General features: G+C 40.1%; 1 protein-coding gene across 10 annotated transcripts in view; it reads left to right on the plus strand.

Moving 5' to 3' along the window:
- Positions 1 to 25,847, plus strand: part of PTPRM (protein tyrosine phosphatase receptor type M) — a 489,233-nt gene that overhangs the window by 151,578 nt on the left and 311,808 nt on the right. For all 10 annotated transcript variants that reach the window (XM_072852716.1, XM_072852718.1, XM_072852723.1 and 7 more), the window contains exons 3-5: positions 8,776 to 9,041; positions 20,306 to 20,384; positions 23,641 to 23,756. In XM_072852716.1, the coding sequence (XP_072708817.1) occupies positions 8,776 to 9,041; positions 20,306 to 20,384; positions 23,641 to 23,756 (461 nt within the window). The remainder of the gene's footprint in view (positions 1 to 8,775; positions 9,042 to 20,305; positions 20,385 to 23,640; positions 23,757 to 25,847) is intronic.

Below are 25,847 nucleotides of genomic sequence, written 5' to 3' on the forward strand. Positions count from 1 at the left end.
AAACGTCTTTTAAATACTTCCAGGGATGGTGACTCAACCACTTCCCTGGGCAGCCTGTTCCAATGCTTGACCACCCTTTCAGTGAAGTAAAATTTCCTAATATCCAGTCTAAACCTCCCCTGGTGCAACTTGAGGCCATTTCCTCTTGTCCTATGGCTTGTTACTTGGGAGAACAGACCAACACCCACCTCTCTACAGCCTCCTTTCAGGTAGTTGTAGAGAGCAATAAGGTCTTCCCTCAGCCTCCTTTTCTCCAGGCTAAACAACCCCAGTTCCCTCAGCCGCTCCTCAGAAGACTTCTGCTCTAGACCCCTCACCAGCTTCGTTGCCCTTCTCTGGACACGCTCCAGCACCTCAATGTCTCTCTTGTAGTGAGGGGCCCAAAACTGAACACGGTATTCGAGGTGCGGCCTCACCAGTGCTGAGTACAGGGGGACAATCACTTCCCTAGTCCTACTGGCCACGCTATTTTTGATACAAGCCAGGATGCTGTTGGCCTTCTTGGCCACCTGGGCACACTGCTGGCTCATATTCAGCCACCTATCGACCAACACCCCCAGGTCCTTTTCTTCCAGGCAGCTTTCCAGCCACTCTTCCCCAAGCCTGTAGCATTGCATGGGGTTGTTGTGGCCCAAGTGCAGGACCTTGCACTTGGCCTTGTTAAACCTCATACAATTGACCTCGGCCCATCGATCCAGCCTGTCCAGGTCTCTCTGCAGAGCCTTCCTACCCTCAAGCAGATCAACACTCCCACCCAGCTTGGTGTCATCTGCAAATTTACTGAGGGTGCACTCGATCCCTTCATCCAGATCATTGATAAAGATATTAAACAGAACTGGGGGACACCGCTTGTGACCGGCCACCAACTGGATTTAACTCCATTCACCACAACTCTTTGGGCCCGACCATCCAGCCAGTTCTTTACCCAGCGAAGAGTACACCCATCCAAGCCATGAGCAGCCAGTTTCTCCAGGAGAATGCTGTGGGAAATGGTGTCAAAGGCTTTACTGAAGTCTAGGTAGACAACATCCACAGCCTTTCCCTCATCCACTAGGCAGGTCACCTTGTCACAGAAGGAGATCAGGTTGGTCAAGCAGGACCTGCCTTTCCTGAACCCATGCTGGCTGGGCTTGATCCCTTGGTTGTCCTCTACGTGCTGTGTGATGGCACTCAGGATGATCTGCTCCATCAGCTTCCCTGGTACCGAGGTCAGGCTGACAGGCCTGTAGTTCCCCGGGTCCTCCTTCTGGCCCTTCTTGAAGATGGGCGTCACATTCGCTAATCTCCAGTCAGCTGGGACCTCCCCAGTTAGCCAGGACTGCTGATAAAGGATGGAAAGGGGCTTGGTGAGCACTTCTGCCAGTTCCTTCAGTACTCTCGGGTGGATCTCATCAGGCCCCATAGACTTGTGAGTGTGAGTGTCTAAGTGGTGCAGCAGGTCACTAACCATATCCCCCTGGGTTATGGGGGCTCCATTCTGGTCCCCATCCCTATCTTCCAACTCTGGGGACTGGGTACCCAGAGAACAATTGGCCCTGCTATTAAAGACTGAGGCAAAGAAGGCATTAAGTGCCTCAGCCTTTTCCTCATCCTTGGTCACTGTGTTCCCTCCCCCGTCTACTAGGGGCTGGAGATGCTCCTTAGCTCTCCTTTTGCTGCTAATGTATTTAAAGAAGTATTTTTTGTTGTCTTTTACAGCAGCAGCCAGATTAGCTCTAGCTCAGCTTTGGCCTTTCTAATTTTCTCCCTGCACAGCCTCACTACACCTTTGTAGTCCTCCTGAGTTGCCTGCCCCTTCTTCCAGAGGTCATAGACTCTCCTCTTTTTCCTGAGTTTGAGCCAGAGCTCTCTAGTCAGCCAGGCCGGTCTTCTTCCCCGCCGGCTCGTCTTTCGGCACCTGGGGACAGCCCGCTCTTGTGCCTTTAGGACTTCCTCCTTAAAGAATGTCCAGCCTTCCTGGACTCCTTTGCCCTTTAGGGCTGCCTCCCAGGGGACTCTGTCGACCAGTCTCCTAAACAGGCCGAAGTCTGCCCTCCGGAAGTCTAAGGTGGCAGTTTTGCTGACCCCCCTCGCCGCTTCTCTATGTATCAAAAACTCTTATAATTTCGTGATCACTCTGCCCAAGACGGCCTCCAACCATCACATGGCTCACAAGTCCTTCTCTGTTCGTGAACAAGAGGTCCAGCGGGGCGCCTTCCCTAGTTGGCTCACTCACCAGCTGTGTCAGGAAGTTCTCTTCCACACGCTCCAGGAACCTCCTGGACTGTTTCCTCTCTGCTGTATTGTATTTCCAGCAGACATCTGGTAGGTTGAAGTTCCCCACAAGAACAAGGGCTAGTGATCGTGAAGCTTCTCCCAGCTGCTTATAGAATAGTTTGTCAGTCTCCTCATCCTAGTTGGGTCGTCTGTAACAGACTCCCACCACAATATCTGCCTTGTTGGCCTTCCCCCTGATTCTTACCCATAGACACTCCACCCTATCGTCACCATCATCAAGCTCTAAACTATCCAGACAGTCCCTGACGTATAGGGCTAGCCCACCACCTCTCCTTCCTTGCCTATCCCTCCTGAAGAGTTTATAGCCATCCATTGCCGCACTCTAGTTGTGCAAGTCATCCCACCATGTTTCCGTGATGGCAACCACATCATAGTTTTCCTGATGTACAGGGGCTTCCAACTCCTCCTCAATTAGTCACTTTAAAAGGAATGTGTTTATAGTAATATGTGCACTTGCTATCTCTTCTTATGAATGAGTACTGAATTGATTATAATTTTACGTGTTTTCTTGTTGAATCCTTGTTTCCTGGCAGATAACTGTTTCCTAGTAGATATACTAGTGGATAGTTGCAGTTCTTTTTTGCATGTATTTCTCATGTGCCCAAATATGTGGTAAACGATTCTGGAGAACTGATCTACTATAAGAAAGTGTGCTGTGGTTTGGGTTTTTTTGTTTTGGTTTTTTTTTTTTTCCTTTATCATGGCTGAACCCCCCCCCCCCCCCTTTTTTTTTGTCAAAATTAAGTGTTTATTTGTGTATTGAGTTTATCCACATGCTTTAGATTTATATAACCATCTGGCATAGTATTATTTCAACAATCTGTTTAACAGATGACAATAGTAAAAGTTGAAAGAGAATATTTCTACATGACTTAACACTGAAGATAAGTTGACTAGATTTGGAAAAATAAAAAACATTGTAAGAAAGATTTTAATGCATTCAGTTCACTTCTTTCGTTATGCACACCGTATGGCTTTAAGTAAAATATATGTAATGATTTTTGTCTAATGATTATGCCTTTTAATTTTAATACATACTAGTTTATTTTTCTTGTGGGAAGATCCATAGTTAAAACTAGGTGTAGAAGCTGAGTTGATCTTTATCAGAATTCACATGCCTGGAAAAACAGATACTGTCAAACAAAATATTGAATTCCTTCATGAGATGGCAGTCTTTAAAAGACAAGGGCTAATAAAGGGTTAAGGCACCAACTAGGGGCTTCCATGAAATTTATTATCTGTGTTTTCTTTTTGCTTAACCTTAGTCAAACCCCCAGAACATCGATGGCTTACACCTGAACTTTAGGTTTGCCTACGTGCTGGTGGTTGCATGTACCTGAGACTTCTTGTGTGCATGTTTCTTGTTCATCTGGCCCACTGAAAGAAGAGGCCTAAGCATTTGTCTTCAAAAAAGCAGTGCTAGCTATTCTAGGCAGACAGAACACATTCTTTTTCCTCCAGCAAAGCACAGAATTTCAAAGATGAGTAATGTTGGAGATGTAGCTATATTCAATTTTTCTTCATTGGCTAGCTTGAAATGGCTCTGCATTAAGCAGGCTCATTTTAGATAGCTTAATGTACAGGCACTTTGGGTTTTCATTCTCATGCACACAAGTCGTGGCCCATGCCTGGTGCAAGAAGTCTGTTCTCTTCTGAAACTAGGCTCTTACAGTCAGGTGTTCCTGGACCCATCATCTAGATGCCTACTTGCTTTAAGAAATTTTTCCTTAAATGCTGTCTAGGGGATATGTTTAGGCTAGAATAGAAGTTACTATGTTTGATACAACAAGCTATTACATGTTACTTAATCAGCTCTGGGTTTAGAAGGCCACACTAGATGGCTGAATGTCCTTTTGGTTTTCAACTCTGTTAAAAGTTGTATGAGTGAAGGTGCTGCTTCGGGTGCACTGGAACAAAAGAAACTTCAGCTTTCGAAAGCGTTAGTTGGTGAGACATTCACGAGTGGGAAATCAAATTGGTCCAAAAGACCTATGTGATGTAGTTTACCTGTCACGACACTGCTTGGTGTCTTATTTCCTGGAATTCAGACGATAGTTTAGTCAAACAATTAAAAGGACACATTTATGTCCTACTCCTTGCCTCATGAACTAAGAAGAGCTTACCAGATAATTTCTAGCAGAAAAACTAAAACATCTGAATGACATACTGCCGCTTATTTTAGTTCTCTTTAAAGATTCCCTTTTCTTACAAAAAAGAAAGTAGGATTTATTCTGTTTACAGTGACATTCTTCTGTACTTTTTCACTTTCAACAAAGGAGTTACAGACATATTTTCAAAATAGGCTGACTATATTCCATTTCTTAAGATACTGATAATTTTTCACATGGTTCAGTTGTGCAATGCATACTACATTAATCAGGATGCTATAAGTTAAATAGTTCTTAAAAATATAATTCTGTCAAGGACTGTGGGATTCTTAGCAGCATGGAATATAAAATTGGTTGGGTTATCAGGAAGACACTGGTTTGAAATTTTAAGGTGGCTAAGAAAAGATGGACATTTCTGCATGGCATTCTCGGTGGTAAGATTTATAAAAGCTTGCCAGCTAATTTTTAGGGAACTCATGAATGCTTTAAGTGTTGTTTTGATAACTTAGCAAATTCTAACTACTTTAAGGGGTTTACATTTTAAATTTAAATAAATGAATTGAATGGCATGGCATGTCCTAAGTGATGGAAGGAACACTGGTGTCTTTCCTGCCTGTTTTAAGCAAAGATCCATGTGGCTAAATTCAAAATTTATTTTCTTCCTTCTTGTACCCAGATATATTTTTGTGGGTTTTATTTTTAACCCTTTATTGTGTTATAAAGATGGGGAAATGTGTTATAAGTAATATAGCAGGACTAACTCTTGTTCTAGCTGGGTGTGTATTCATTCTTCACCCTTCAGCATCCTAATTAATCACTGAGCAACAGAATAAAAAATTCCAACACAGGGGAATTCTATACTTGGATCAACCCAAGACCACGAACAACTTAGAAACTGTCATACTAAAGAAAATATTGTAAAGACCAAAGACTACTAACTTGGTTAGTCTCCTCTGTATAAGATAAAGACAGGAGTCTTCTTACTGTGTCTTTGTGGAAGTAAATTTGATTCTTTCTGCATTGGAGTATTTGAAGATGTTTGTATTACAAGTCAAAACCACATAGGGCATTCTGTATGAAAATGGTGTACTGTTGTGACAGGCTGAAACAGGGTGAGCACATGTGAAAAGTAGTAATAAAGAGTATTCCTTCCTGTGCTTGTGCCAATAGGTTAGGAGCAAGGTTACCACCTCTTGGCTGCTTCATCTAGAACAGTGTGTGTGTGTGTCCTTTTTTCTCCTTATTATGGCCTTCCTACATTTTAGATTACTGAAACACAGCAAGAAATAAAATGTTGCAAATGTGCATACGATAGACTTGAGTGTAGCGTACTCAGAAACTTGTAGAAACCAGTCCTTGCGTGGAAAAGCACATGAATCTTGCCTTCTTGCCTTTTTTCCTTCTCCAAAATTAAAAATTAAAAGTTTTCTCTAGAAGAGTATGAAAAACACGTTCAGTGACTTCTAGTTACATTACTAATGAATAAGGATTTGTCCCACTATGTTGTAGTAACTAAAAGTCTGTAAATTTACTACAGAGTAATGCCTTTTAGGAAGTAAAACATTCAGATTCCTTTGTATCACAATTAATTTCCATTTTTGTCAACTTTACAAACTCAATTACTTTGTCTAGAATGAAAATTAATGAGAAGTTATGCTTGATAAATAATTTAAAGTAACTGCAAAACTGTATTATTGAATAGTTAAACCTATTTAAGATAAAGGTGCAGTCTGGACCAAGTTTCTATAAACATTTACATTCCGTTTCAAGAAACGACTTAGGAGGTTGCGTCTCACTGAAATTCCAAGGTATCACCACCCATCAAAGTAAAAAAAAAAAAAAAAGAAAAAAAAGGTAAAAATTGTTTCTAATAACTGTTTGAGAAATATGTGTGCTTACATTTTTATAAGAGCACTTAGTTATGCGTTTATAACATGCACCTATAACATATCAATTTCTTGACTTTTATGAAAAACACAGGGTTTAAATTACCTCATGTATTTTATTGCTATGTTTTATTTCCAAAGTAGACATTGTGTTGAATTTTATTTCCTTCTATGATATCATAGTAGATGTATTACTAGAATTCTTTCCTTTGGGTTTGTTCAACCCAGAAATATGAATGTCTTGAAAATCACATTGTATTTTTCTAATGTAATGTCTATACAGTCATTCAAATTCTTTAGTTGCGCATCTGTTCTGTAACATGATTATTTTGAAGGTACACTTCAAAGAAACACATTAATAGGCATTGAAAAATAGAGCATAAATTGACTAGCTGTTCATGTGAGGGTTGTTTGAATGTAACTTTATTTGAACTATACCTTTACATTTCTCGTTGTTTGTTAAGTTGGGACCATAGTGTAAAATTCACGACCACCACCGCTGCCCCCCCCCCCGTAAAGCTTACCAATTTGCTGGGTATTTTAATTTGTTCCTTCTTTTCTCAGCTCTTGAGGCCAGGAGACAATTGTCACACTTAATCAGTCAAGGACGTAGATGGTTATTAGCTAGAGTAAGGCTAAGGAACTGAGAACATTTTAGACTCCATCTACATCATATACTGTATCCCACCATCTGTGCACATATAATTCTTCTCGATTTCATTGCGACTCTTGTGATGGGTTGACCCTGGTTGGATGCCAGGTGCCCACCAAAGCCACTCTATCACTCCCCTCCTCATCTGGACAGGGGAGAAAATATGACAAAAGGCTCATGGGTCGAGATAAGGACAGGGAGATCACTCAGCAATTACCGTCACAGGCAAAACAGACTCAACTTCGGGAAATCAATTTAACTTATTACCAATCAAATCAGAGTAAGATAATGAGAAATAAACCCAAATCTTAAAACACCTTCCCCTACCCCTCCCTTCTTTCCGGGCTTAACTTGTGGGTGTCGATCTCTTCTCCCAAGTAACTAGCGATAGGACGAGAGGAGATGGCCTCAAGTTGCGTCAGGAGAGGTTTAGCTTGGACATTAGGAAGAATTTCTTTACTGAAAGGGTGGTCAAGCATTGAAACAGGCTGCCCAGAGAGGTGGTGGAGTCACCATCCCTGGAGGAGCTGAAAAACTGTGTAGATGTGGCACTTCAGGACATGGTTTAGTAGGCATGGAGGTGTTGGGTTGACGGTTGGACTAGGTGATCCTAGAGATCTTTTCCAGCCTTAATGATTCTATGATTCACTCCTGAATTTTCTACCTCCTCCCCCCCAGCTGCGCAGGGGGACGGGGAATGGGGGTTGCGGTCAGTTCATCACACGTTGTCTCTGCCGCTCCTTCCTCCTCTGGGGGAGGACTCCTCACACTCTTCCCCTGCTCCAGCATGGGGTTCCTCCCACGGGAGACAGTCCTCCACAAACTTCTCCGATGTGGGTCCATTTCCACACGCTGCAGCTCTTCATGAACTGCTCCAGCGTGGGTCCCTTCCATGGGGTGCAGTCCTTCAGGAACAGACTGCTCCAGCGTGGGTCCCCCAAGGGGTCACAAGTCCTGCCAGCAAACCTGCTCCAGCGTGGGCTCCTCTCTCCATGGGTCCACAGGTGCTGCCAGAAGCCTGCTCCAGCGTGGGCTTCCCACAGTGTCACAGCCTCCTTTGGGCATCTGCCTGCTCTGGCGTGGGGTCCTGCACGGGCTGCAGGTGGAGATCTGCTCCACCATTAACCCCATGGGCTGCAGGGGCACAGCCTGCCTCACCATGGTCTTCATGATGGGCTGCAGGGGAATCTCTGCTCTGGTGCCTGGAGCACCTCCATCCCTCCTTCTTCACTGACCTTGGTGTCTGCAGAGTTGTTTCTCTCACATATTCTCACTTCTCTCTCCCGATGCTGTTGCACAGCAGCTTTTTTTCCCCTTCTTAAATATGTTATCCCAGAGGCGCTGCCACCATCGCTGATGGGCTCGGCCTTGGCCAGTGGCAGGTCCATTTTGGAGCCGGCTGGTATTGGCTCTGCCGGACATAGGGGAAGCTTCTAGCACCTTCTCACAGAAGCCACCCCTGTAGCCGCCCCTGCTACCAAAACCTTGCCACACAAACCCAATACAGACTCTGCATATAGAAATGCTCGGATAGTTGAGACCTACAACTGATTCTCTTCTAACATCTGTAGATTCAGTGCAGTGAAGATCACGTCAGTGGTTTTTTTTGTTTGTGTCTTTTTTTTCTCCAACTCTAAAATAAAGATTCTAATATTTACTAGCTTTGGAAAAGAATATTGAGATTCTGAAAAGTAATTTGAGATTGAATACCTACCGAATACAAATTACTGTTATGTTAGTAAAAGCAAAGCAAAATGATTATTTTTTTAATGATGCTTTAATTACAGATCGCCGTATTAGGGAGAGGAGAATAAAATAAAGAAGAAATTGAACTAGTGACTTTGTTTTGCAGGTTCTTTTATGTTGGTGAATACATCTGGGAGATTTGCGGGACAGAAGGCTCACCTCCTGCTGCCCCATCTGAAAGAAAATGATACGCATTGTATTGATTTCCACTATTACGTTTCAAGCAAGAGTGGATCTAGCCCTGGCACTTTGAATATATATGTGAAAGTTAATGATGGTCCTATTGGTAACCCGATCTGGAACACATCTATCACTGCTACGTGGAACAGAGCAGAACTGGCAATTAGCACTTTCTGGCCCAATTTTTATCAGGTATGTTTTACATTTTATGAAATTTTGTTTCTCATAATAGTGACTTGGTTCTTAATCATCATTTTGAATTTAAATCAAAATATTTTTCAGTATGTTTTGTTGATCTTTATCTTAATTATATTTTGTAGATGATGCTAAATGTTTGTTTTTACATATATATGGCTGTGTTTATATTTTTACATATATTTATAGAATTGTATGAAATGTTTGCACACACACACATGCTTTAAATGTGAGTGAAATAATTGTATTGAAACAATTTAGAAATTTTGCCATTGATTTCAGTCAATTACCTCTGTTTCTCTATAATAAATTCAGTCATTCTTTTGGTTCATTAGCAATGCTGGAATTGAATGCCAATAGATTTTATTGCAGTAGCGTCTTCACGTTTGATTTAGATCAGCAATACTTGTTGCCTTAGAATCAGCAGAATCCTTTGAATCCTCAGTTTAAGTCTTCAGGTTGAATCCAATATCCATTTGTTCTGTCCAGTAGTAATCATAAATATAACAATAGTTATCTTAGGAATGGGCTTCTTGGTTACATCCTAAAGATTTAGGGAGGATCGCACTTGACAGTTCCTTTAGGTGCTGCTTTTTTGTAGGAAAGTTTACAGATTATACAGTTATTTTCTGTTATATAGTAGTTCAACGGTTTTTCTCCTTCTTCCCATGAAAATATAGTCTATGTCTCTGCAAGCAAGTGATTTGGTGTAATAAGAGCAGACCAGTAGATCAAAGATGTTATTGAGGCTCCTCTAATCTTCACTTGCAGTTTGGAAAGTTTGGTTTGGATTTTATTTGGTCCACTGTGCTGAACATTGTCACTATACTTATGGTTTAAAGCTTTCTGAAGAAAAGCTCTCCCAAAGATGGGGGTTCTTTGACTGCAGACCTCCCTAGTTAGTACAAAGTTGTCATTTTACAGTGTTGTTCCAGGGGGTGACAGCATCTTAATTCCTATGTCAACACCCCAACTACCAGTGTCACACATGGCAGAGCCTTGTTTCTGTTCCTGTATGTGCTGTTTAGGGTGACCAGGTGTTTGGTGCCCCATCATATTCTCGTTATGAGTTTGACAATACGCACTGCAAGGTACTCTAGTGGGTTATAGTGGACTTCTTTCTGTGGCTGCGGCAGCTGATCTGTGAGGATGTCTCAAGTCAACCGAAGCTGTTCCTTTTGAATCCTTTTTCCTCTAAGGAAAAAAACAAGCTGAAGAACTTTCTGGAGTCTTTCCCTCTGTGATTGCTTCACCCACAGTTGACAAAAACTCATGGTCCAAAAGATGAGTTTGGAGTGCCGGGACCATCTTGTCCTTGGAACATGGGATACCTGGCAATGGGTGCAATACCTGCAGACCCAAAAGAGCACACTCATTCATTTCCTCTTGCCTCCGGTAGTGTGTTCCTAGGTTGTGCAGGGGGTATTGACAGGGTCCACATTTGTGGGTCCAGTGCTCTGCCCAAGGTGGCTAGGAATTGCTACAACTGCATCGTCGGGGCTTCCTGGAGAGGATTCAGGGTAAGTTTATGAATATCTAAGCAACCCTCACTGGGATGACTCATGATGTGGATCTCCTGTAATTGGCTGTGGACTCGATGAGGCAATACTGGCACCTTTTCCAGAAGGGCAGGTGTATTAGCAGAATTGAGGTTCACTTCAGCATTGTGGGAGAAGCGGTGTACTACCTGCCTCTCTAGAGCATGAGGCTGTATCCTGATCACGGAGTCCAAGCTTGGTTTAGCCATACCTTTACGTGTCACAGAGTGAAAGGGCAATGTGTATTTTGTTGCCTGTCAGACTTCAAGGAGTGTTTGGACAACCCTCTTAGTCATATGGTTTAGTTTCAGGTAGGCCTGTGAGGAGCAGGGAGTTGGACTCTATGATCCTTATGGGTCCCTTCCAACTCAAGATATTCCATGATTCTATGACCTTACTGCAAGACTGTGGGCCCCATGTTACTGATTTGATGCCAGTGTTGAGAATGCCTTCCAGTGATGCCAAAAACCCTTTCTATCTTGACTGAAATAATGAGGACCAGTCTGTGTTGTTAGCCTCAGTGGATGGTGGGAGAAGAGTAGAGCGTCCCACAGACAATTTTGTGGTTGACATGGCATATAACTCTGGGCAGTTTGTAACATGGGATCTACTGGAGGGTTTTGCGAGCGTGCTGGGTGGTTCAGGAATGCTATGTGGTGCGTGCGCACTTTGCAGACACTGCGTGAATGTGTGACTGTGTCACTCATGCCTGTCTGGACCATAATGTCCCCATCTGGGTTTGGAGTGAATTAGTAGAGGAGCTTCTAATTTCCTTTCTTCTGAAAGGAGTCTGTTTTTTATGGAACAGAACTGCTCTGTGAACCATCAGTCAGTAAAGACAAGGATTGTGCTTCAAAGCCTCACTCTAGCTCTGAACCAAAATGCTAATGTGGACAGAGGAATTTTAATAGAAGAAGCCCTGACTTGGACTAGTAAATTTAAGCTAAATCAACACGTTAATAAAAATAGGCAAGCTCTGACAGTTTTAAATGTTATTGATATTAGTAATAATCTGTTTTCTATCAAGCTAATAGATTTCTATCAATATGATACTTCTAACTGATGTCTGACTAATGTGGATATTTGGCCATAGAAATAGAAAGATAACCTTTCTAGTCCACTTTCTCCTTGAGACCTGCTGTCTGGACTGTTCACCCTTATTCGTAGGTGAACCCTTATATGCTTGGATGGGGTACTGGAGTTTAGCAAATTACCATGCATCAGCTGATAATATAATAGACACCTGAGTCTGTCTGTAATGGATTCCATGTGCTCTGTTTGCCTCTGGAAATATAGAAATTTTTACATAATATTTCTTTCACTGAGGGGTGTAGTAAGTAATTTTCTTTGCATTTGCTGCCTACGGTCTGAAATAATTCCTGGTTAGGTATTGCAATTTAGCTAATGTGCGAAAATGTCTTATGCTATAGTAATATCCATGGCAGTCCAAGGAATCGGTATAAAATAGTGTAGCTTCACTGCAGATAAGCTAACTTATTCTTGAGGAAGCTCTGTCTCCATTTTGACAGCTTATGGTCAATCGTCTCCATTTTGGTTGCCTCCATGCCTCCGTCTTCCACAGAAATGTGATGCAATTTTGTCACTCACCAGGTGACACTTGCAGTTTCTCCTTGTTTCTGAACTCTTTTCATGTGTTTTCATGCTTTTTCTTCACATAGACTGTTTTGGGGCGAGACAGGAAGTTATCTGCTTGCAGCTGGGAGAAGCGTAGGACGAGGGTAGAGGGTGTATGTGGATCTTGTGAGAATGTGCATCCAAGTTAGGTGAGAGCTCAGATGACTGCATGTATGGTGGAAGAAGGGAGAGGACCCATCTGACAGGTGCCTAGCACCAGGTCTGTTTCCTAAGCTGCTATTCATTTAATTCCCAAACTCCGACTTCTTCTGGCACAAATCCATGTGTTTCTCACATAACCTCCAAAATGTACAAGACTTCCTCCCAGGGATTTTCTGAGGCTGTCTGACCTTATTGAACAAAATTAAGAAAAGTCCGCTAAGAAGATTTTTAAGGAATGATACGGCCCTTTTTAACTTTTCATATATGAAGGTCGGTAGTTTCCTGATGAGTAATCTTCAGGAATAGACTCAGCGTTAGTAGATGAAGGGACAAAGCAATGTAATAATGTGATTTTCTTTGTTGTGTTTTAAATCACATATCCATGTATAGATATGTGAATGCATGTTTGTGAATGCCTTATAGTTCCATTCCATTAGTAGGACACCTACAAGGTGTCTAGCTGCAAATGAAAACAAAATGTACTACAGAACTCTGAAGACAAATTATATGACAACATTTCAGAGTTATAATATTTATACAATTCAGGATACTTAAAAACACAGTAGTCTTGTTCTGTTTTGCTGTTGATTCATGAAAAACGTAGGCAAAATAACTCCCACTAATGGTAGTTGACTAGAAATTAGATTGTGTAGTGTGGAGTGAATTTTAATCCAACTTCTAACAATTTATTTGTTTAAACCATGTATTATTAACACATATATGCAAAGTGTTCAAAAGATTTAATAATTAACAGTATTTTATTATTGTAGCACCAGTTATCCAAGCTTGTTAATACCTTTCATGTTGGGTTTCCATTTAGAATTGACTCTTTAGAAGTACAGTCTCTGAACAAAGTAATTAATTTTTTTTAGTGTACACTTTTCTTTTTACTAGGTAATTATTTGTGTAGGTTTCACCCCGTATGAAAGCTGTACTATGTATATAAATCACAACGATAACCTGCATGTAACAACATTAATTGTAGTTTAATTACTGCTTAATTAAACTTAAATTGTCAAGTATTCTAGTGATTAAGGATATATTTAATTCCATAATTAATGGTCTTCTAAGTGCCACTGCTTAACATCTGCCTTTGACTTTAGGGTATGTCTACATTGCAGTCCAGTTGCTGATTACGATATAGTTGCAGTAACATAGGTTCAAGCTGCCAAACAACTTCTGAGGGTCAAAGATAATCAGCACAGCTTGTTCTTTTCTGCTGTGCCTCCTCGTCTCTGAGCTATTTGTTTCGAAGTAGCTGGCATATTTCTACAGGAGCTAGTATTATTTCTGTATTATAAAATCCCTTTAGGAGTGTTCCCCTGAGGGAGCATTGGCTTCCTCTTTTTATCATTGGTCACAGGAGAAATTGTTTGCTTTACTGAGCTATTGTCTCCTTGGTGCATCTTAAGCAAGAGCATCAAGGAGTTTATCATGCCATTAAAGACAGCCTGCAAACAAAACAAGCCTTCGCATATTACTAAGAACTTCACCCTCCTCCTTACTTGAATAGAATTAGGATGTACACAGAAAAAGAGGATTAAATGCTATGTAGATTTCTATGGGTAGTGGTGAGCTTGTTTTTAGATTTCTTGGGGAGCAGTCTCAGTAGGTTGAGAGGCTCTAAAATTGATGATATCAATTTTATCTTTGAGATAAAAGTAAGTCCTGAAAAGGCTGCTCCTCTAGTGAGGAGGGGGTGGGAGGTTTGGGGGGGGGGTTGTTTTTATTTTCTTCAAAGTTTTGATTTTTTTTCCTCATTTGGATCTTTTAGCAGGAGGAAAATCTGTTGATTTCAGGGTTGTTTTCTTGTTTTGTCTGTTTGAGGCGGAGGGAGAGTAATTTTTTTTTTCTTTTTCTCTAGATTAGTTAATGATTCTCAGACCAATTAGTAGTATTTTAAATATATTTTATGTTTCTTAAGCATTGCAGTTTTGGAACTTTACAATATGCAAAATGCCACTACTGGATTGAGTCTGGTGAGTGGCTTGTGTTTCCAGCTCCTAACCCTATACAAGCAAGCAATTTGGCACAGCACCATTGCAAGTTACACACCGTCCCTCTATCAGTTTTGATATTTTGAATTATTTGCTTTGTACTTTGCTGGGAGTCAGGCACGGCAGCAGTGAGCTGAAACAAATCTTGATGAAATAACAAACACTGCAGTTTTAAAATCCAGAAATGGAATTGAAAGGATTAAAAATAGCTTCCAGTGGAGTAATGCTACTCTCTATGCCACTGCACCTTCTTTAAACATAAATTTCTATGAAGCTGGAATGAGAAAATGGGATAAGAGCCTGGCAGTAATTCCTTATCTTTTTTAGTAAGGACACAGAGGAGTTACATGGTATCACTTCACACTGAGATGAGATTTACCCTTTACCATTCTGACACTTTCCCCTGTAAATTAGGAGTTTAGGGAATAAGAATCGGTAGATCCAACCTACCTTTTCAAATCTGGAGTTGAACTTTCATTTGTTTCATAACCTGCTTTGTACATGCTTTGCTTGGAGTTTGGCTCATGCAATGTCTTAAGTCATCAGCTAGGACAGAGAATTAAGCTTCTTGTGCAGTAAAGGTCAGGCTCATATTCTCGTGTGTTGTGTGTGTTGCATTCAACAGCACGCTTACGGTTCCTGAACTGCTCTTTGAACTCAAAAGAAACTTTGAAATGCATATTGCATTTTGAATCACAGCCTTGTGTCAGGCATCTTAAATAGCTCTTCTTCATTCAGTAGGGTGATTTGGGAATAGTTATTTTGAGAAAGATGCTCCAGGGCAGACCGCATACCTAAATTTAAAAACCGCAGCAGTCTAAAAATGGCCAAGAGTAAGCAGGCGTGCACTTTTTGTCATATACACAAGGCTCTGTTATTTTCTCCTGTCCCTTGTTCCTAAACCAAGAAAGTTTCTGGGCCTTCAGTAGAGAAAGGTAAGACAACAATCGGTTTAAAAACAAAAAGAGAAGAATAAGATTTAATAAGCCTTAATGTCAGGAGCTCAGTTTTCAGCATTGCTCACCCATAAGAGGTTTCTTTGGAGTCTCAGGTTCGAAGCAACCACCAAAATATTATTTAATGTGCTTGAGTGCATGCGTGAGCGCTGCATGGTAGTTGCGCAGGAGTGAGACATGGGGAGGGAAACGGCATAAAATGAATTCCCAGCCAGGGAGGCCTAACCACATTTTAGGCAGCCCAAGTCAATAAGCTGTGATGGGTTTCTATGGGGCCTGGGAAAGACCAGGTCAGGAACCTCCCTTCACGTGGCTTTGATGAGGCAGCAGTCGCTGTGATCATGCCCCAGTGATAAAGTGGGTAGTCCTAGGACAAATCAAAAGAGGGAGAATAGCTCAACCCACAGGGGTCCAAGACATTGCCAGTTTTCTGGAGGGAGACTGTTCCTAACACCTTGTAAAATATAGTCAAAAGAAAGGCACTCTGTGCAGTAAAGCACAGCAGGCAGAGAGGAGAGCGCAGTGCGCGCTGCGGGCAGCGTGTGATAGAGCACTGCCCACTTACTGGGGGTGCAGGGGAGCAGGACTGCAGCCTGAGGTTAAGTAGCTTTCTTCATACTCCTTTCTCCTTGTTTTTGCAAAGTGCTATTTTTAAGTCATGTGAAGTAGAGTGTGTTTATATTAGGTACAATCCACCTTTTGACTAAAAGCGTAATTTTGCAACAACAAAGGCAGGAATTTACAGAGTAAGGTTGTATGGCAACAAAACCTGTTTATTTCTATTGTTCTTTGGAACAGACAAGTTATCTCAAGTCGCACATTTTCAGCAGTAAGCATTTATGTTGGTGAGCAGACCCCCTTTCTTTGTTCATATGTAGAAAGGGGAAGTGGCAGGAATGAAAAGCTAATTTTGCTCTTCGCTGAAGCAGGGAGGATCAGGGACAGTGCAGTGCTAAGCTGCTTCCCTGGTTCCTGTTTGGCAGGCCTGCGAGGGGGAGAATGGTGTAAAACAGCTCTAAGGCCAACCTTCAGCAGAGTTTTTCCTGAGCAAATGAATTCAGTGTTTTAACCGGTTGTTTCCGGACTGATAAGGTGGCAGAATAATAGGCGAAAAATCCAAGGGCTGCCCAGTCTGACATTGCTGGAGTGTTGTCTCTATTTTGACTGGGCTCTTTTATATTGCCTGCAGGTGTTGTGTCAGCCATGAGGAAAGGCAAAGTTTGGAGGTGGGAGTAAAAATGTTAACTTTTACAAGACAAGCAACTTTTCAAATGTGAAATGATGGAAAAAAATGGATATGAAATAAATTTCTAGGTTTAATTTCTAGTGAAATTGCTAGCAAAACTGATCCACATTTGTGAATAGTCTTGATGTCCCTAATATGAATAAATTCCCAATGAATTTATTCCAAAAAGCCCAGTGAATAAATGAGCTACCAGAAGTGTTTCTAGGTCCATTCCTGAGCACCCTCTTACAGTGTGCAGCACACTTACTAGGACTTTCAGAAACGTGTCATGCATAGGATCAAATTCTTTTTTTTTTAGAGTAAAAAGGGAAAATGCTTAGTTAAGCAGATATTTTAGTCCATAATCTTCATTTACTAATTTAAATAAAACAAAATACTAGATTTGGATACACCAGTTGATAGTATTTCACAACCTGTGAACAGACTGTGCTTGGAATAGGTGTCATGTTCTTTTATATATGAAGTAAAAGGCACATCAGCGATGTCTCTTTGACGATGGTATGTCCCTACTGGCTGTAGTGGCTCTTTCCATTTACTAAAAATTGCATATTTTGTGTCAGAAGAGACCAAAACTCATGATCATTAAAAGTGATATCAGCTTGGCTATTGCTTTTAATGGAAGCATGATTAAACTGACAATATTGCAATTTGTATTACTTTTCTTTGGAACATGCCCTCTTTAATGACAATAATTGTAATTTAATAGTATGTCCAGCTAGCAGTTTCTTGATACATTGCCTGGCTTATTTGTGGTAATGACATTTTTGGTGTGTTGTCTAGAGATACAGCAGGATATTTTAGATCACTCATTGAGTCTTTGTCTGTTGTCATAAGCAGGTCTGATTCAGTTATTTCAAGGTTGTTGTTTCTGCCTGTGAACTGAAGGAACGGGTTTGTGTTTAGAATCTACAAGCTTTTTTTGTCTGTGAGTATATTGCAATAATGAAGTACTTAAAACCTCTCAGAGAGCCTGTAGCTAAGCTCCTCAGTTATGAATTATAGAAATTATTTTGAGATCTTCTACTCAGGTATTGCATATGTTTACTTTTCTAGAGCTCAAGTATTTGGTTTTGCTGGAAGTCAGGTAATTCTTTGGAAAATACAGTTTTATGCAACATTTTCTTTTTTAATAGTTAAATCCCCATTATCTAGCAGTAATATTTTTAGCAGAAGACTTCTGACTGGTTTGGCTGGCTGCTTCAGAGGTGTGTATGTACCAGTTCCTCCCAGGATTTTCTAGAATACACCATATCTAAAAGTGAAGAACCTGAAAAAACCTCCTCTGCTCTGCAGTGATGGGATTGTGGATCAGGTAGACCTTTCAGATGGCTTTGTGCAGATCTCTCCTTATACTGAGTGCTCCAAAAGAGAAGGAGGTGGTTTTGTTTGTTTTTTTTTAAATAAGCTATATTTCAATAAAAACTAGAAAGTCAACTGTTTTTGTTTTTGTTTTTGTTTTTCTTAACAGAGAAAACTCAAAGCCACTAGGGAATACAGGAGAGGAATCAGTAACTGTCCCTAGCCTTCTGTGTTTTCACAGGCAGATCTTTGCCTCCACACTTAGATCCAGTTAACTCAATGACTTTCTTAGTGGCAGCATATTTCCCTAGGAAACTTTTCCACCATTTCTGAGACCTGCCTGTCTGCTTCCTATTCTTCACCGCTGTGTTATAACATCCCTGCATTAACTGCAGGTTCCTGGGGCTATGCCATGGTTCTCATACCCTACAGTCTTTCAGATCTTCTCCATTTTGAATAGTCTTGGTAGCTCTTCAGGAAATGGAGCAGTTTCCTCCTTCTTCCAAGGGCACCAGCATAACCATTTTTTTCAGAGAGCATAATACAAACTGAGAACATACAACTGTTTGTCGCATTTGTTAACAGAGAAATGCTTGTTCTTTTTTTAAAGTCAGTGAGTGAAAACAGGAGCTGCATTCTTGGTCTTTCACTGCCATCAAAACTTAGGGTTACTTTGTGCATGTCACCTACCTCTATATTTCCATTTTAAGGCTGTTAAGATGAGGGTAAGAATGATCATTGTTGGAAAAGCTCTTTCAGGTCTTTGAATGCAAGTTATTCTTCAATAATTTCTGCTTTTTTCTTCTTTAAGAACTTCCACTTCCCAAGACAGATCCTAAGACCGTTTCCACCAGGAGATTTTCTTCTTTGTAGGAAAGAAATGTTTTGAAATTTTGAATGGTCTTGCTCTGGATGGTCTACTGAATGCTGGGAGCGAAATCCATACCCTGTCCACTCTGTTGCTGTGGATCAGTAATATGAACTTTAAGCGCCATCAGAGTGCCATTGGGCATTTAGAAGGCCACAAGCTGAGGCTTGTGACTGAGTAAACCTTTTCTTCCAGAACTTGTTTCTGCAAAATCTGTTTGGTGGCTTTTGGGCTTTTCTCATTGCTGTCTTTTGTTTTCTTGTTGCTGCCTGGTTTACCTGGGGGCAACATTGGCACTGTAGGTTGAAATTTTTGTGTGGACAGGAGACAAAACTAGAATGAAAAGTAGTTTTTTCCGTGTCAGACATATGGAGTTAAAGCCATATTTATGGCCATTTCACTCCAGTGAGATTGAGAGGGAGAAATGGACAGAATTTAGAAAGATGATATCTGGGAGAGAACAGGATCGGTGCCTACAGGTGGAGCAATGAGAAAGATGGGAGAAGGCAAAGGCAAGAAGTGGTGAAGAATTTGCTTACCTCCAGGTTTGTTTTAAAATCAGAATCAGTGCTCTGCCGGTGTTTATTCAGCACCAGGAAACTGTGATATAATACTACGGGGCTGTATGTTATCCTTGTGACATGTTTGCATTCTGTATCATTCTCTTTCTGCTGAAATAATTGCAGTAAAGGATATGGTACGTAGTGTCCTTCTGCATCTGTTCCAAGGTCAAGTGCAGCATATGTGTGAAAAATAGTTTCTAAACTTTGTCTTCCTCAGTGTACTTCTGAGACTAGTTACAAAAGGCAATTAGAGTTAACATTCCAAGCAAAAGGGAAGCATTAAAAAAGAAAATCACAACCTGGATTTGAGCATGAACTCCTTGAGCATTGGTTTGGAAATGTACCTGCTAATGTTACCGGCATATTTTCTTCTATTCCACATAAACATTCTTGGAATGTTCAACACTAAGACTGCCATAATTTGAAGAGGTTTACTTTTGAGTGTATTTAATTCAAATGACAAGAACGGTCCATTTGTTTTGTGACCTATTTATAGCCATTAAACAAACCGTAGCAAATGGATCTGCTTTAGTTAATTCACTACATTTGGTGGAAGATTAAGAGCATGGAAAATACATTCATAAAAATAGGTATGTTTGTGTCTGATACCGTGCAAATCTCTGTGTACTGCAGAACTGTCATTTTAAAAATAAAAGTAGGAGTTTATTCTGCAAGACAAAGAATTGAAAATAAAGTGGTTATTAGGTAACTACTTTGGCAGACCAAATATTGGGGGGGATTTGGTTATTTCTCACTGTGATCTATATATGATCACGCTTGTAAATCTCCAAAAGTAGTATAAACATGAAAAAATGTGTTTTATGTTCTGGTTCATTTTAATGATAAGAACAACACATTTTGAGGGTTTTTTGATTGTATTTTGTTTTCAGTGTGTTCTCAGCATGTTAAAAGAGTTGATATATTTTTCCATGACACAGTATTTTTATATTCATTGTGTTACAAAGCTGCTAACCGAAATTCTCTTTTTGCTTCTCAGGTCGTTTTTGAAGTGGTCACTTCAGGTCACCCAGGATATGTGGCTATTGATGAAGTGAAAGTTTTAGGACATCCGTGTAGTAAGTACCTATCTGCTATTTTAAAGCCAGCCCTCTAAAATTAATGTGCCACTATGCTTCAATAAATGTGGAGCAAAAGATACAAAAAATGTCAGAAAACATTGTCACTGCTATAAATATAGGCTGAGTATGTGCAGTTGCACCATATTGGCTTTAAAGACATCTCTTATATGCACCTCGTGTACAGCGCTTGGTGTAAGCCCCAGAGCCTAACTGTGCCATCTAATGACGCCTTCAGAACAAAAGTCATAAAGATTTCTTGACCAGTTTTCTATTGCCATCCAAAATTCTGTGCAGCCACAAGCTGAGGCATTAGTGAGAGCAGATGAACAACACAAGAGCTGAATAGATATGATTATTTTTTCCGAGGCTTAGAAGGAAGAAAACTCATCTGGCTGAGGGCTGAGGCTTTGCTAAGCAAGGTTACTTAGGGTACTTCCCCAGGTATTTTACTTTGGGTTCATGGCTCAATTTCTGCAGTGTTTTACTTGCTTAGGTTTCAGATGTTTCCTTATCCCATTATTAAGGATATGTAATAAACTATCCTAAGTTTTAAAATTGCTGTCAAAACAAAACTTTGTAAATTAAAGCTTTAATATAGTAATCCAGACGTAATTGGACAGACTACTTAAATAAATGATTATTTCACATATTTGCTATTTGTTAAATAAGATGTAGTAAGATCATACATGAAACTGGAGGTTGTAATCTCATTGACCAAGTGACTGAGGGGGGAAAAAGATACCAACTTCTGTGTAATTGTTCACCTTCCTCTTATACCGTTGTACTTGTATGCATTCTTTGTGGCTTGTGAGTACGAGCTGTGATTTAAAATAAAAAGTGGTTTATTAACCAATAAAGTACCAGAGCACCTCATAAAAATGGTTTTAGTGTTAGTGGCAAGACACAGACATTTCTTCAAATACAGAGACAGTTATGCAGAATCAGCAGCTGTTATTTCTGAATCACTTAATTCTAATAAACACAGCGGCTCTCATGTTGTTAGAGAGTATTTGTGCATTTTGAATTTATAATTTTGGTTCAGGTAGGATAAGTCTAAAGCAGCATTTTATCAGCTTAATAATTTTTCTTACGCAGATTTTGAGAGGTTTGATCTGTGCATTTGTACCAATCAATTCTCAAAACCTGCAAGTAGCTCATGTTAATGTGGAGACGAAGTTATACCCCATAGCGCGTAGAGTTCTAACGTGGCAGTGTTGAAATGCAAAAGCTTTAATGAAAAGTTCTTTGATGAAGTAATTAAAATGTTAGAAATTAAGACATCAAACCAGTTACATTGTCTACAAGAAAATTGAAAAAGTGTGAAAATTGGAATAGAATTGCTGTGTGTCTAAAACTTTGCAAGACTCATAATGCTATTTTTTCTGTATATTGCCAGAAAAAAATACTTTGGGAATGATTAACTCTTTAAACAAAAATTGAAATGGGAAAAATATTTGCTAGGCAGTTGTCTGGGTAGTACGAACAAAGACCAAGCAGAAAGCAAGTTGTAAGCATGTAGAACTGAAAGGGATGGCTTGTGGTGGGTGGGGTTTTTCTTGTGGGTGTGTTTGTTTGTTTGTTTCTAAAACCTAACACCCCTTAGGCCATACCTGGTAATTCAGAAAGGCTCGTTTTCCAGAGTTTAGGAAGACCATGAAAAAAACCAAGTTTTTTGAAAAAAAACTGAAAAAAACCAAGGCATTGGTGAGGCTGCACCTCGAATACCGTGTTCAGTTTTGGGCCCCTCACTACAAGAAAGACATTGAGGTGCTGGAGTGTGTCCAAAGACAGGCAACGAAGCTGGTGAAGAGTCTAGAGCACAAGTCTTCTGAGGAGCGGCTGAGGGAACTGGGGTTGTTTAGCCTGGAGAAAAGGAGGCTGAGGAGAGACCTTATCGCTCTCTACAATGACCTGAAAGGAGGTTGTAGCAAGGTGGGTGTTGGTCTCTTCTCCCAAGTAACAAGTGATGGGACAAGAGGAGATGGCCTCAAGTTGTGCCAGAGGAGGTTTAGATTGGATATTAGGAAAAACTTCTTCCCTGAAAGGGTTGTCAAGCATTGGAACAGGCTGCCCAGGGAAGTGGTTGAGTCACCATCACTGGAGGTATTTAAAAGACGTGTAGATGTGGTGCTTAGGGACATGGTTTAGTGGTGGACTTGGCAGTGTCAGGTTTACAATTGGACTTGATGATCTTAAAGGTCTTTTCCAACTGAAATGATTCTATGATTCTATGGATATTAAGCAACTTTTTCTTGAATTCTGGTAGCTGTTTATTTATAAATTCCTTGAAACTGCAGTTTCTCCCAGCGATAAGTTCTTTTAAGAAAATGTCATCAACATTTTAAATGGTTGTGATGCTCTGCTAGAAAGTGTATGTTTACTTTGCCAGTTTATTACTAGTACTATCATTTCCATGTGTGAAAGCAATGTTCAGAGCCTGGCTTATCTGCTAGTATAGGCCGTGCAAAAAGTCCCCTTGCCTGCAGTAGGATTTGAATGGTTGGGGAATACTGCCTTTTCAAGGATAAGTTTATGTATGAAATTTCTATGCTTTTCTGTGTCACGTGGTTGGCTCTTTGCAGTAAGACAAAAATACACATGCTATCTTTTCTCCTTCAGTGGACATAGTTCTTGTTTGAATATCTATTTCATTCATTAAGTTATTTGTAGCTGTATTGCTTTAATTTTTACTGGGAGTGTTTTCTCTTTCTAAATGAAAAATAAGTATTGGTATGGAGAATGCGTTGTGTTCTGGTTTTTTTCTGCATTGTTCTTGAAAGGAATTGTATCTAAAGGATACAGCTGTAGTTGGTGAGAAGTGTTATGTTAGTATTTTAGCTGTTTGGTGTGCTACATTTCTAAAGCATCTCCTCTATAGACACTGTACCGGGTTAAAAAGAAAAACCTGTTTCCCTGACAACATCACTCAACTTCTTACTGTTTTGTCTAGTTGGTAGTGTAAGTATCTAATAGGTTTTTGTTCAAAACATACTTCGTTTCCAGTATGATCTTTATTAATAGAGTGTTATTGCAAGAGGGATGCTGAGCTAAGATAATTTACACAGCAGGAACAATTAAACAGCACCCTTCTCCTCTGCTCTCTCCCAGGTATGGAAGTAAACCAGCCTAAAAATCTAATGTGTAGTCAGTGATTTGAACCTTTTAAAGCAGGGCTATTTAATTTGCTCAGTGTATTATTCACAGCCAGTACCTCCATGTTGCGTAACTTCAATACTTTATCTTCTTCCAACAGCAAAAACTCCCCATTTCTTGCGTCTTCAGAGTGTGGAAGTCAATGCAGGGCAATTTGCTACTTTTCAATGCACTGCCAATGGTGGAACAGACTCAGGTGACAGACTCTGGTTACAGGTAATTTCTTTCTTTCCTAGTGCACTGAGATCTGGGGGGAGGGGAGTTCATCACTCTGAAAGGAATGTAAACATGAAAATTAATAGGGCTGTCTGTTTCATCAATATTAGATTTTATAGTGCCTTTGAACTGCTGCATAGTAGGTATTCTGTTGCAGAAAATGATACTGGAAGATTTTGCTCCCTTGTTTCAATGGGATGCCTTATTAAAAACAAAGGTACTGGTTTTGTTACATGTGGCGATCATGAGTAAAGGCTAAATCCCCAAGGAAGAGCATATGACTTTCTCATAAGGTCTGTGCTGGCTAACTGCAACATTACGCTAATGATTTGCTTCGCTTACCTCTATCTCTATTTAGTATTTTCAGCTAAAATTGCACTCTTACTTTTTAAGTCTAGAGAAGACCAGCATGACAGTCAAATCTGACCTTCTGTATTATAGAGCCAAAGAATCTTACCTATATTCATTGAGTCCATAATTTTTTACTTATGGAGTAATGTAGCTTCTAGGTAGGTGTCAGATCTTGGTTTAAAGACTGTCTCCAACTCCTTTTCTTTCAGTAAAGACAGTCTCCCCTTATCCAATGTGTAACCTTGTATCAAAAACATGCATCTTACTTGATCTCTTTTAGTAATGGGGGTACAAGTTTAACTGCTGTCTTGCTGCCATCGTTTCAGAGTTGTCTGTTCTCTACAGCAAACAATAGTCTGTATTTGGACTTAGCATTAGGGATATACCAACCTCCAGATCCCTATTGCTTTCCATACGTGAAAAACAACATGCTAGAACTGGTACATTGTCACTGAGAAGGAAATAAGGATGCCTAAAACAATGCCTAAGGAGATCAGTCACATGAAGCTGCAGTATGTGGAGAAAGAGGGATAGGAGAAAGTGAAGCAATAGTAACAGGTGGGAGTTAGAGATGAAATTCTCTATTTTTGTTGTTCAAACAATTTCAGGCTTTTACTATAGTTTTCCTTTCACATTGCACTTGGTGCAAAATTTCATCGAGCATTTCAGAAATAATTCATTTAAGTGTGACAGGTTAAACAGCTGAGTACTTATAAGAAAACTAGCACACAAAAAAATATGTAAAACCACTTGAAAAGCAAAGATCCATATTTATCTGTATATGAATGGTGAACTGTTATGTCTATCCAGAAAGAGCCTGATCAAATACAGTAGAAGGCAAAGGAAATCTTCTTTGTTTTCATGTGGGTTTGCATGGGTATTTTCAACCTCTGTGCTGATATAAGGCTGATATTTCTCTAACGCTCCAGCCCTTTAAAGCCAGTATTACAGTGTTGAGTTGGTAGAATTAGACTCCTGTCTTTCCTAAGCCACTGAGACTTTTTGAAAGAATTATTTTACCCATCATGGAAAGAGTTTAGCACGTATGGGAAAATAATGGGTTGTTATTTCACCAACGATAACCTTTCTAGAACCTTTGAACTTTTGCATAATGCTCTTTTGTAAAATTGAAGGTAGAATTCAATATAGGGAAATCCTGATTCCATTCAGTTTTTCCATAGATTTCAGGACAGTATAATTTTAGCTTTAACTTTTTTGCACGGAATTTAGGATACACATAAGTTCTTTGCAAGGCTGGAATGTAATTTCTTTATTTTAGAAATTAAATGCCCTTCTAGATTTTATGTAATATAAAATAATTCTTAACAGCAGTAGCAATTCCAGAATATCTTTGCTGAGCTTAGTTAAGTGATTCCTTGTTTATACATGATTATGAGATTTTTTTTTTCTCCATATGAACAATAAGAAAGTAGCAACAGATTGACTTGTTGAGGTATTTCATTTTCCTGCAGGGCCACTGTTTATTTATTTTGCCCATATAACTACAGGTCCCTCTGGTAATCAGTCCAAGGTTGTGCGAATTCCAGGTGTGCCTTTGTGTAAGAACATTTTAAAAGTTGACAGGATCTCCTGGATAGCTTGGATTTATTTTTGTACTTCTTTGCCAGTTTCCACAGATGTCTGCTGCAACTTACAGTAAGACTGATAATACAGCTCCATGTGTGGGATGCTGCAAATCAAGGCTATGAGATACAGTTCCCAACAGGATTAGCTGTATTT

The sequence above is a fragment of the Ciconia boyciana genome, chromosome 2 (assembly GCF_034638445.1).
Source record: "Ciconia boyciana chromosome 2, ASM3463844v1, whole genome shotgun sequence".
Taxonomy (NCBI): domain Eukaryota; kingdom Metazoa; phylum Chordata; class Aves; order Ciconiiformes; family Ciconiidae; genus Ciconia; species Ciconia boyciana.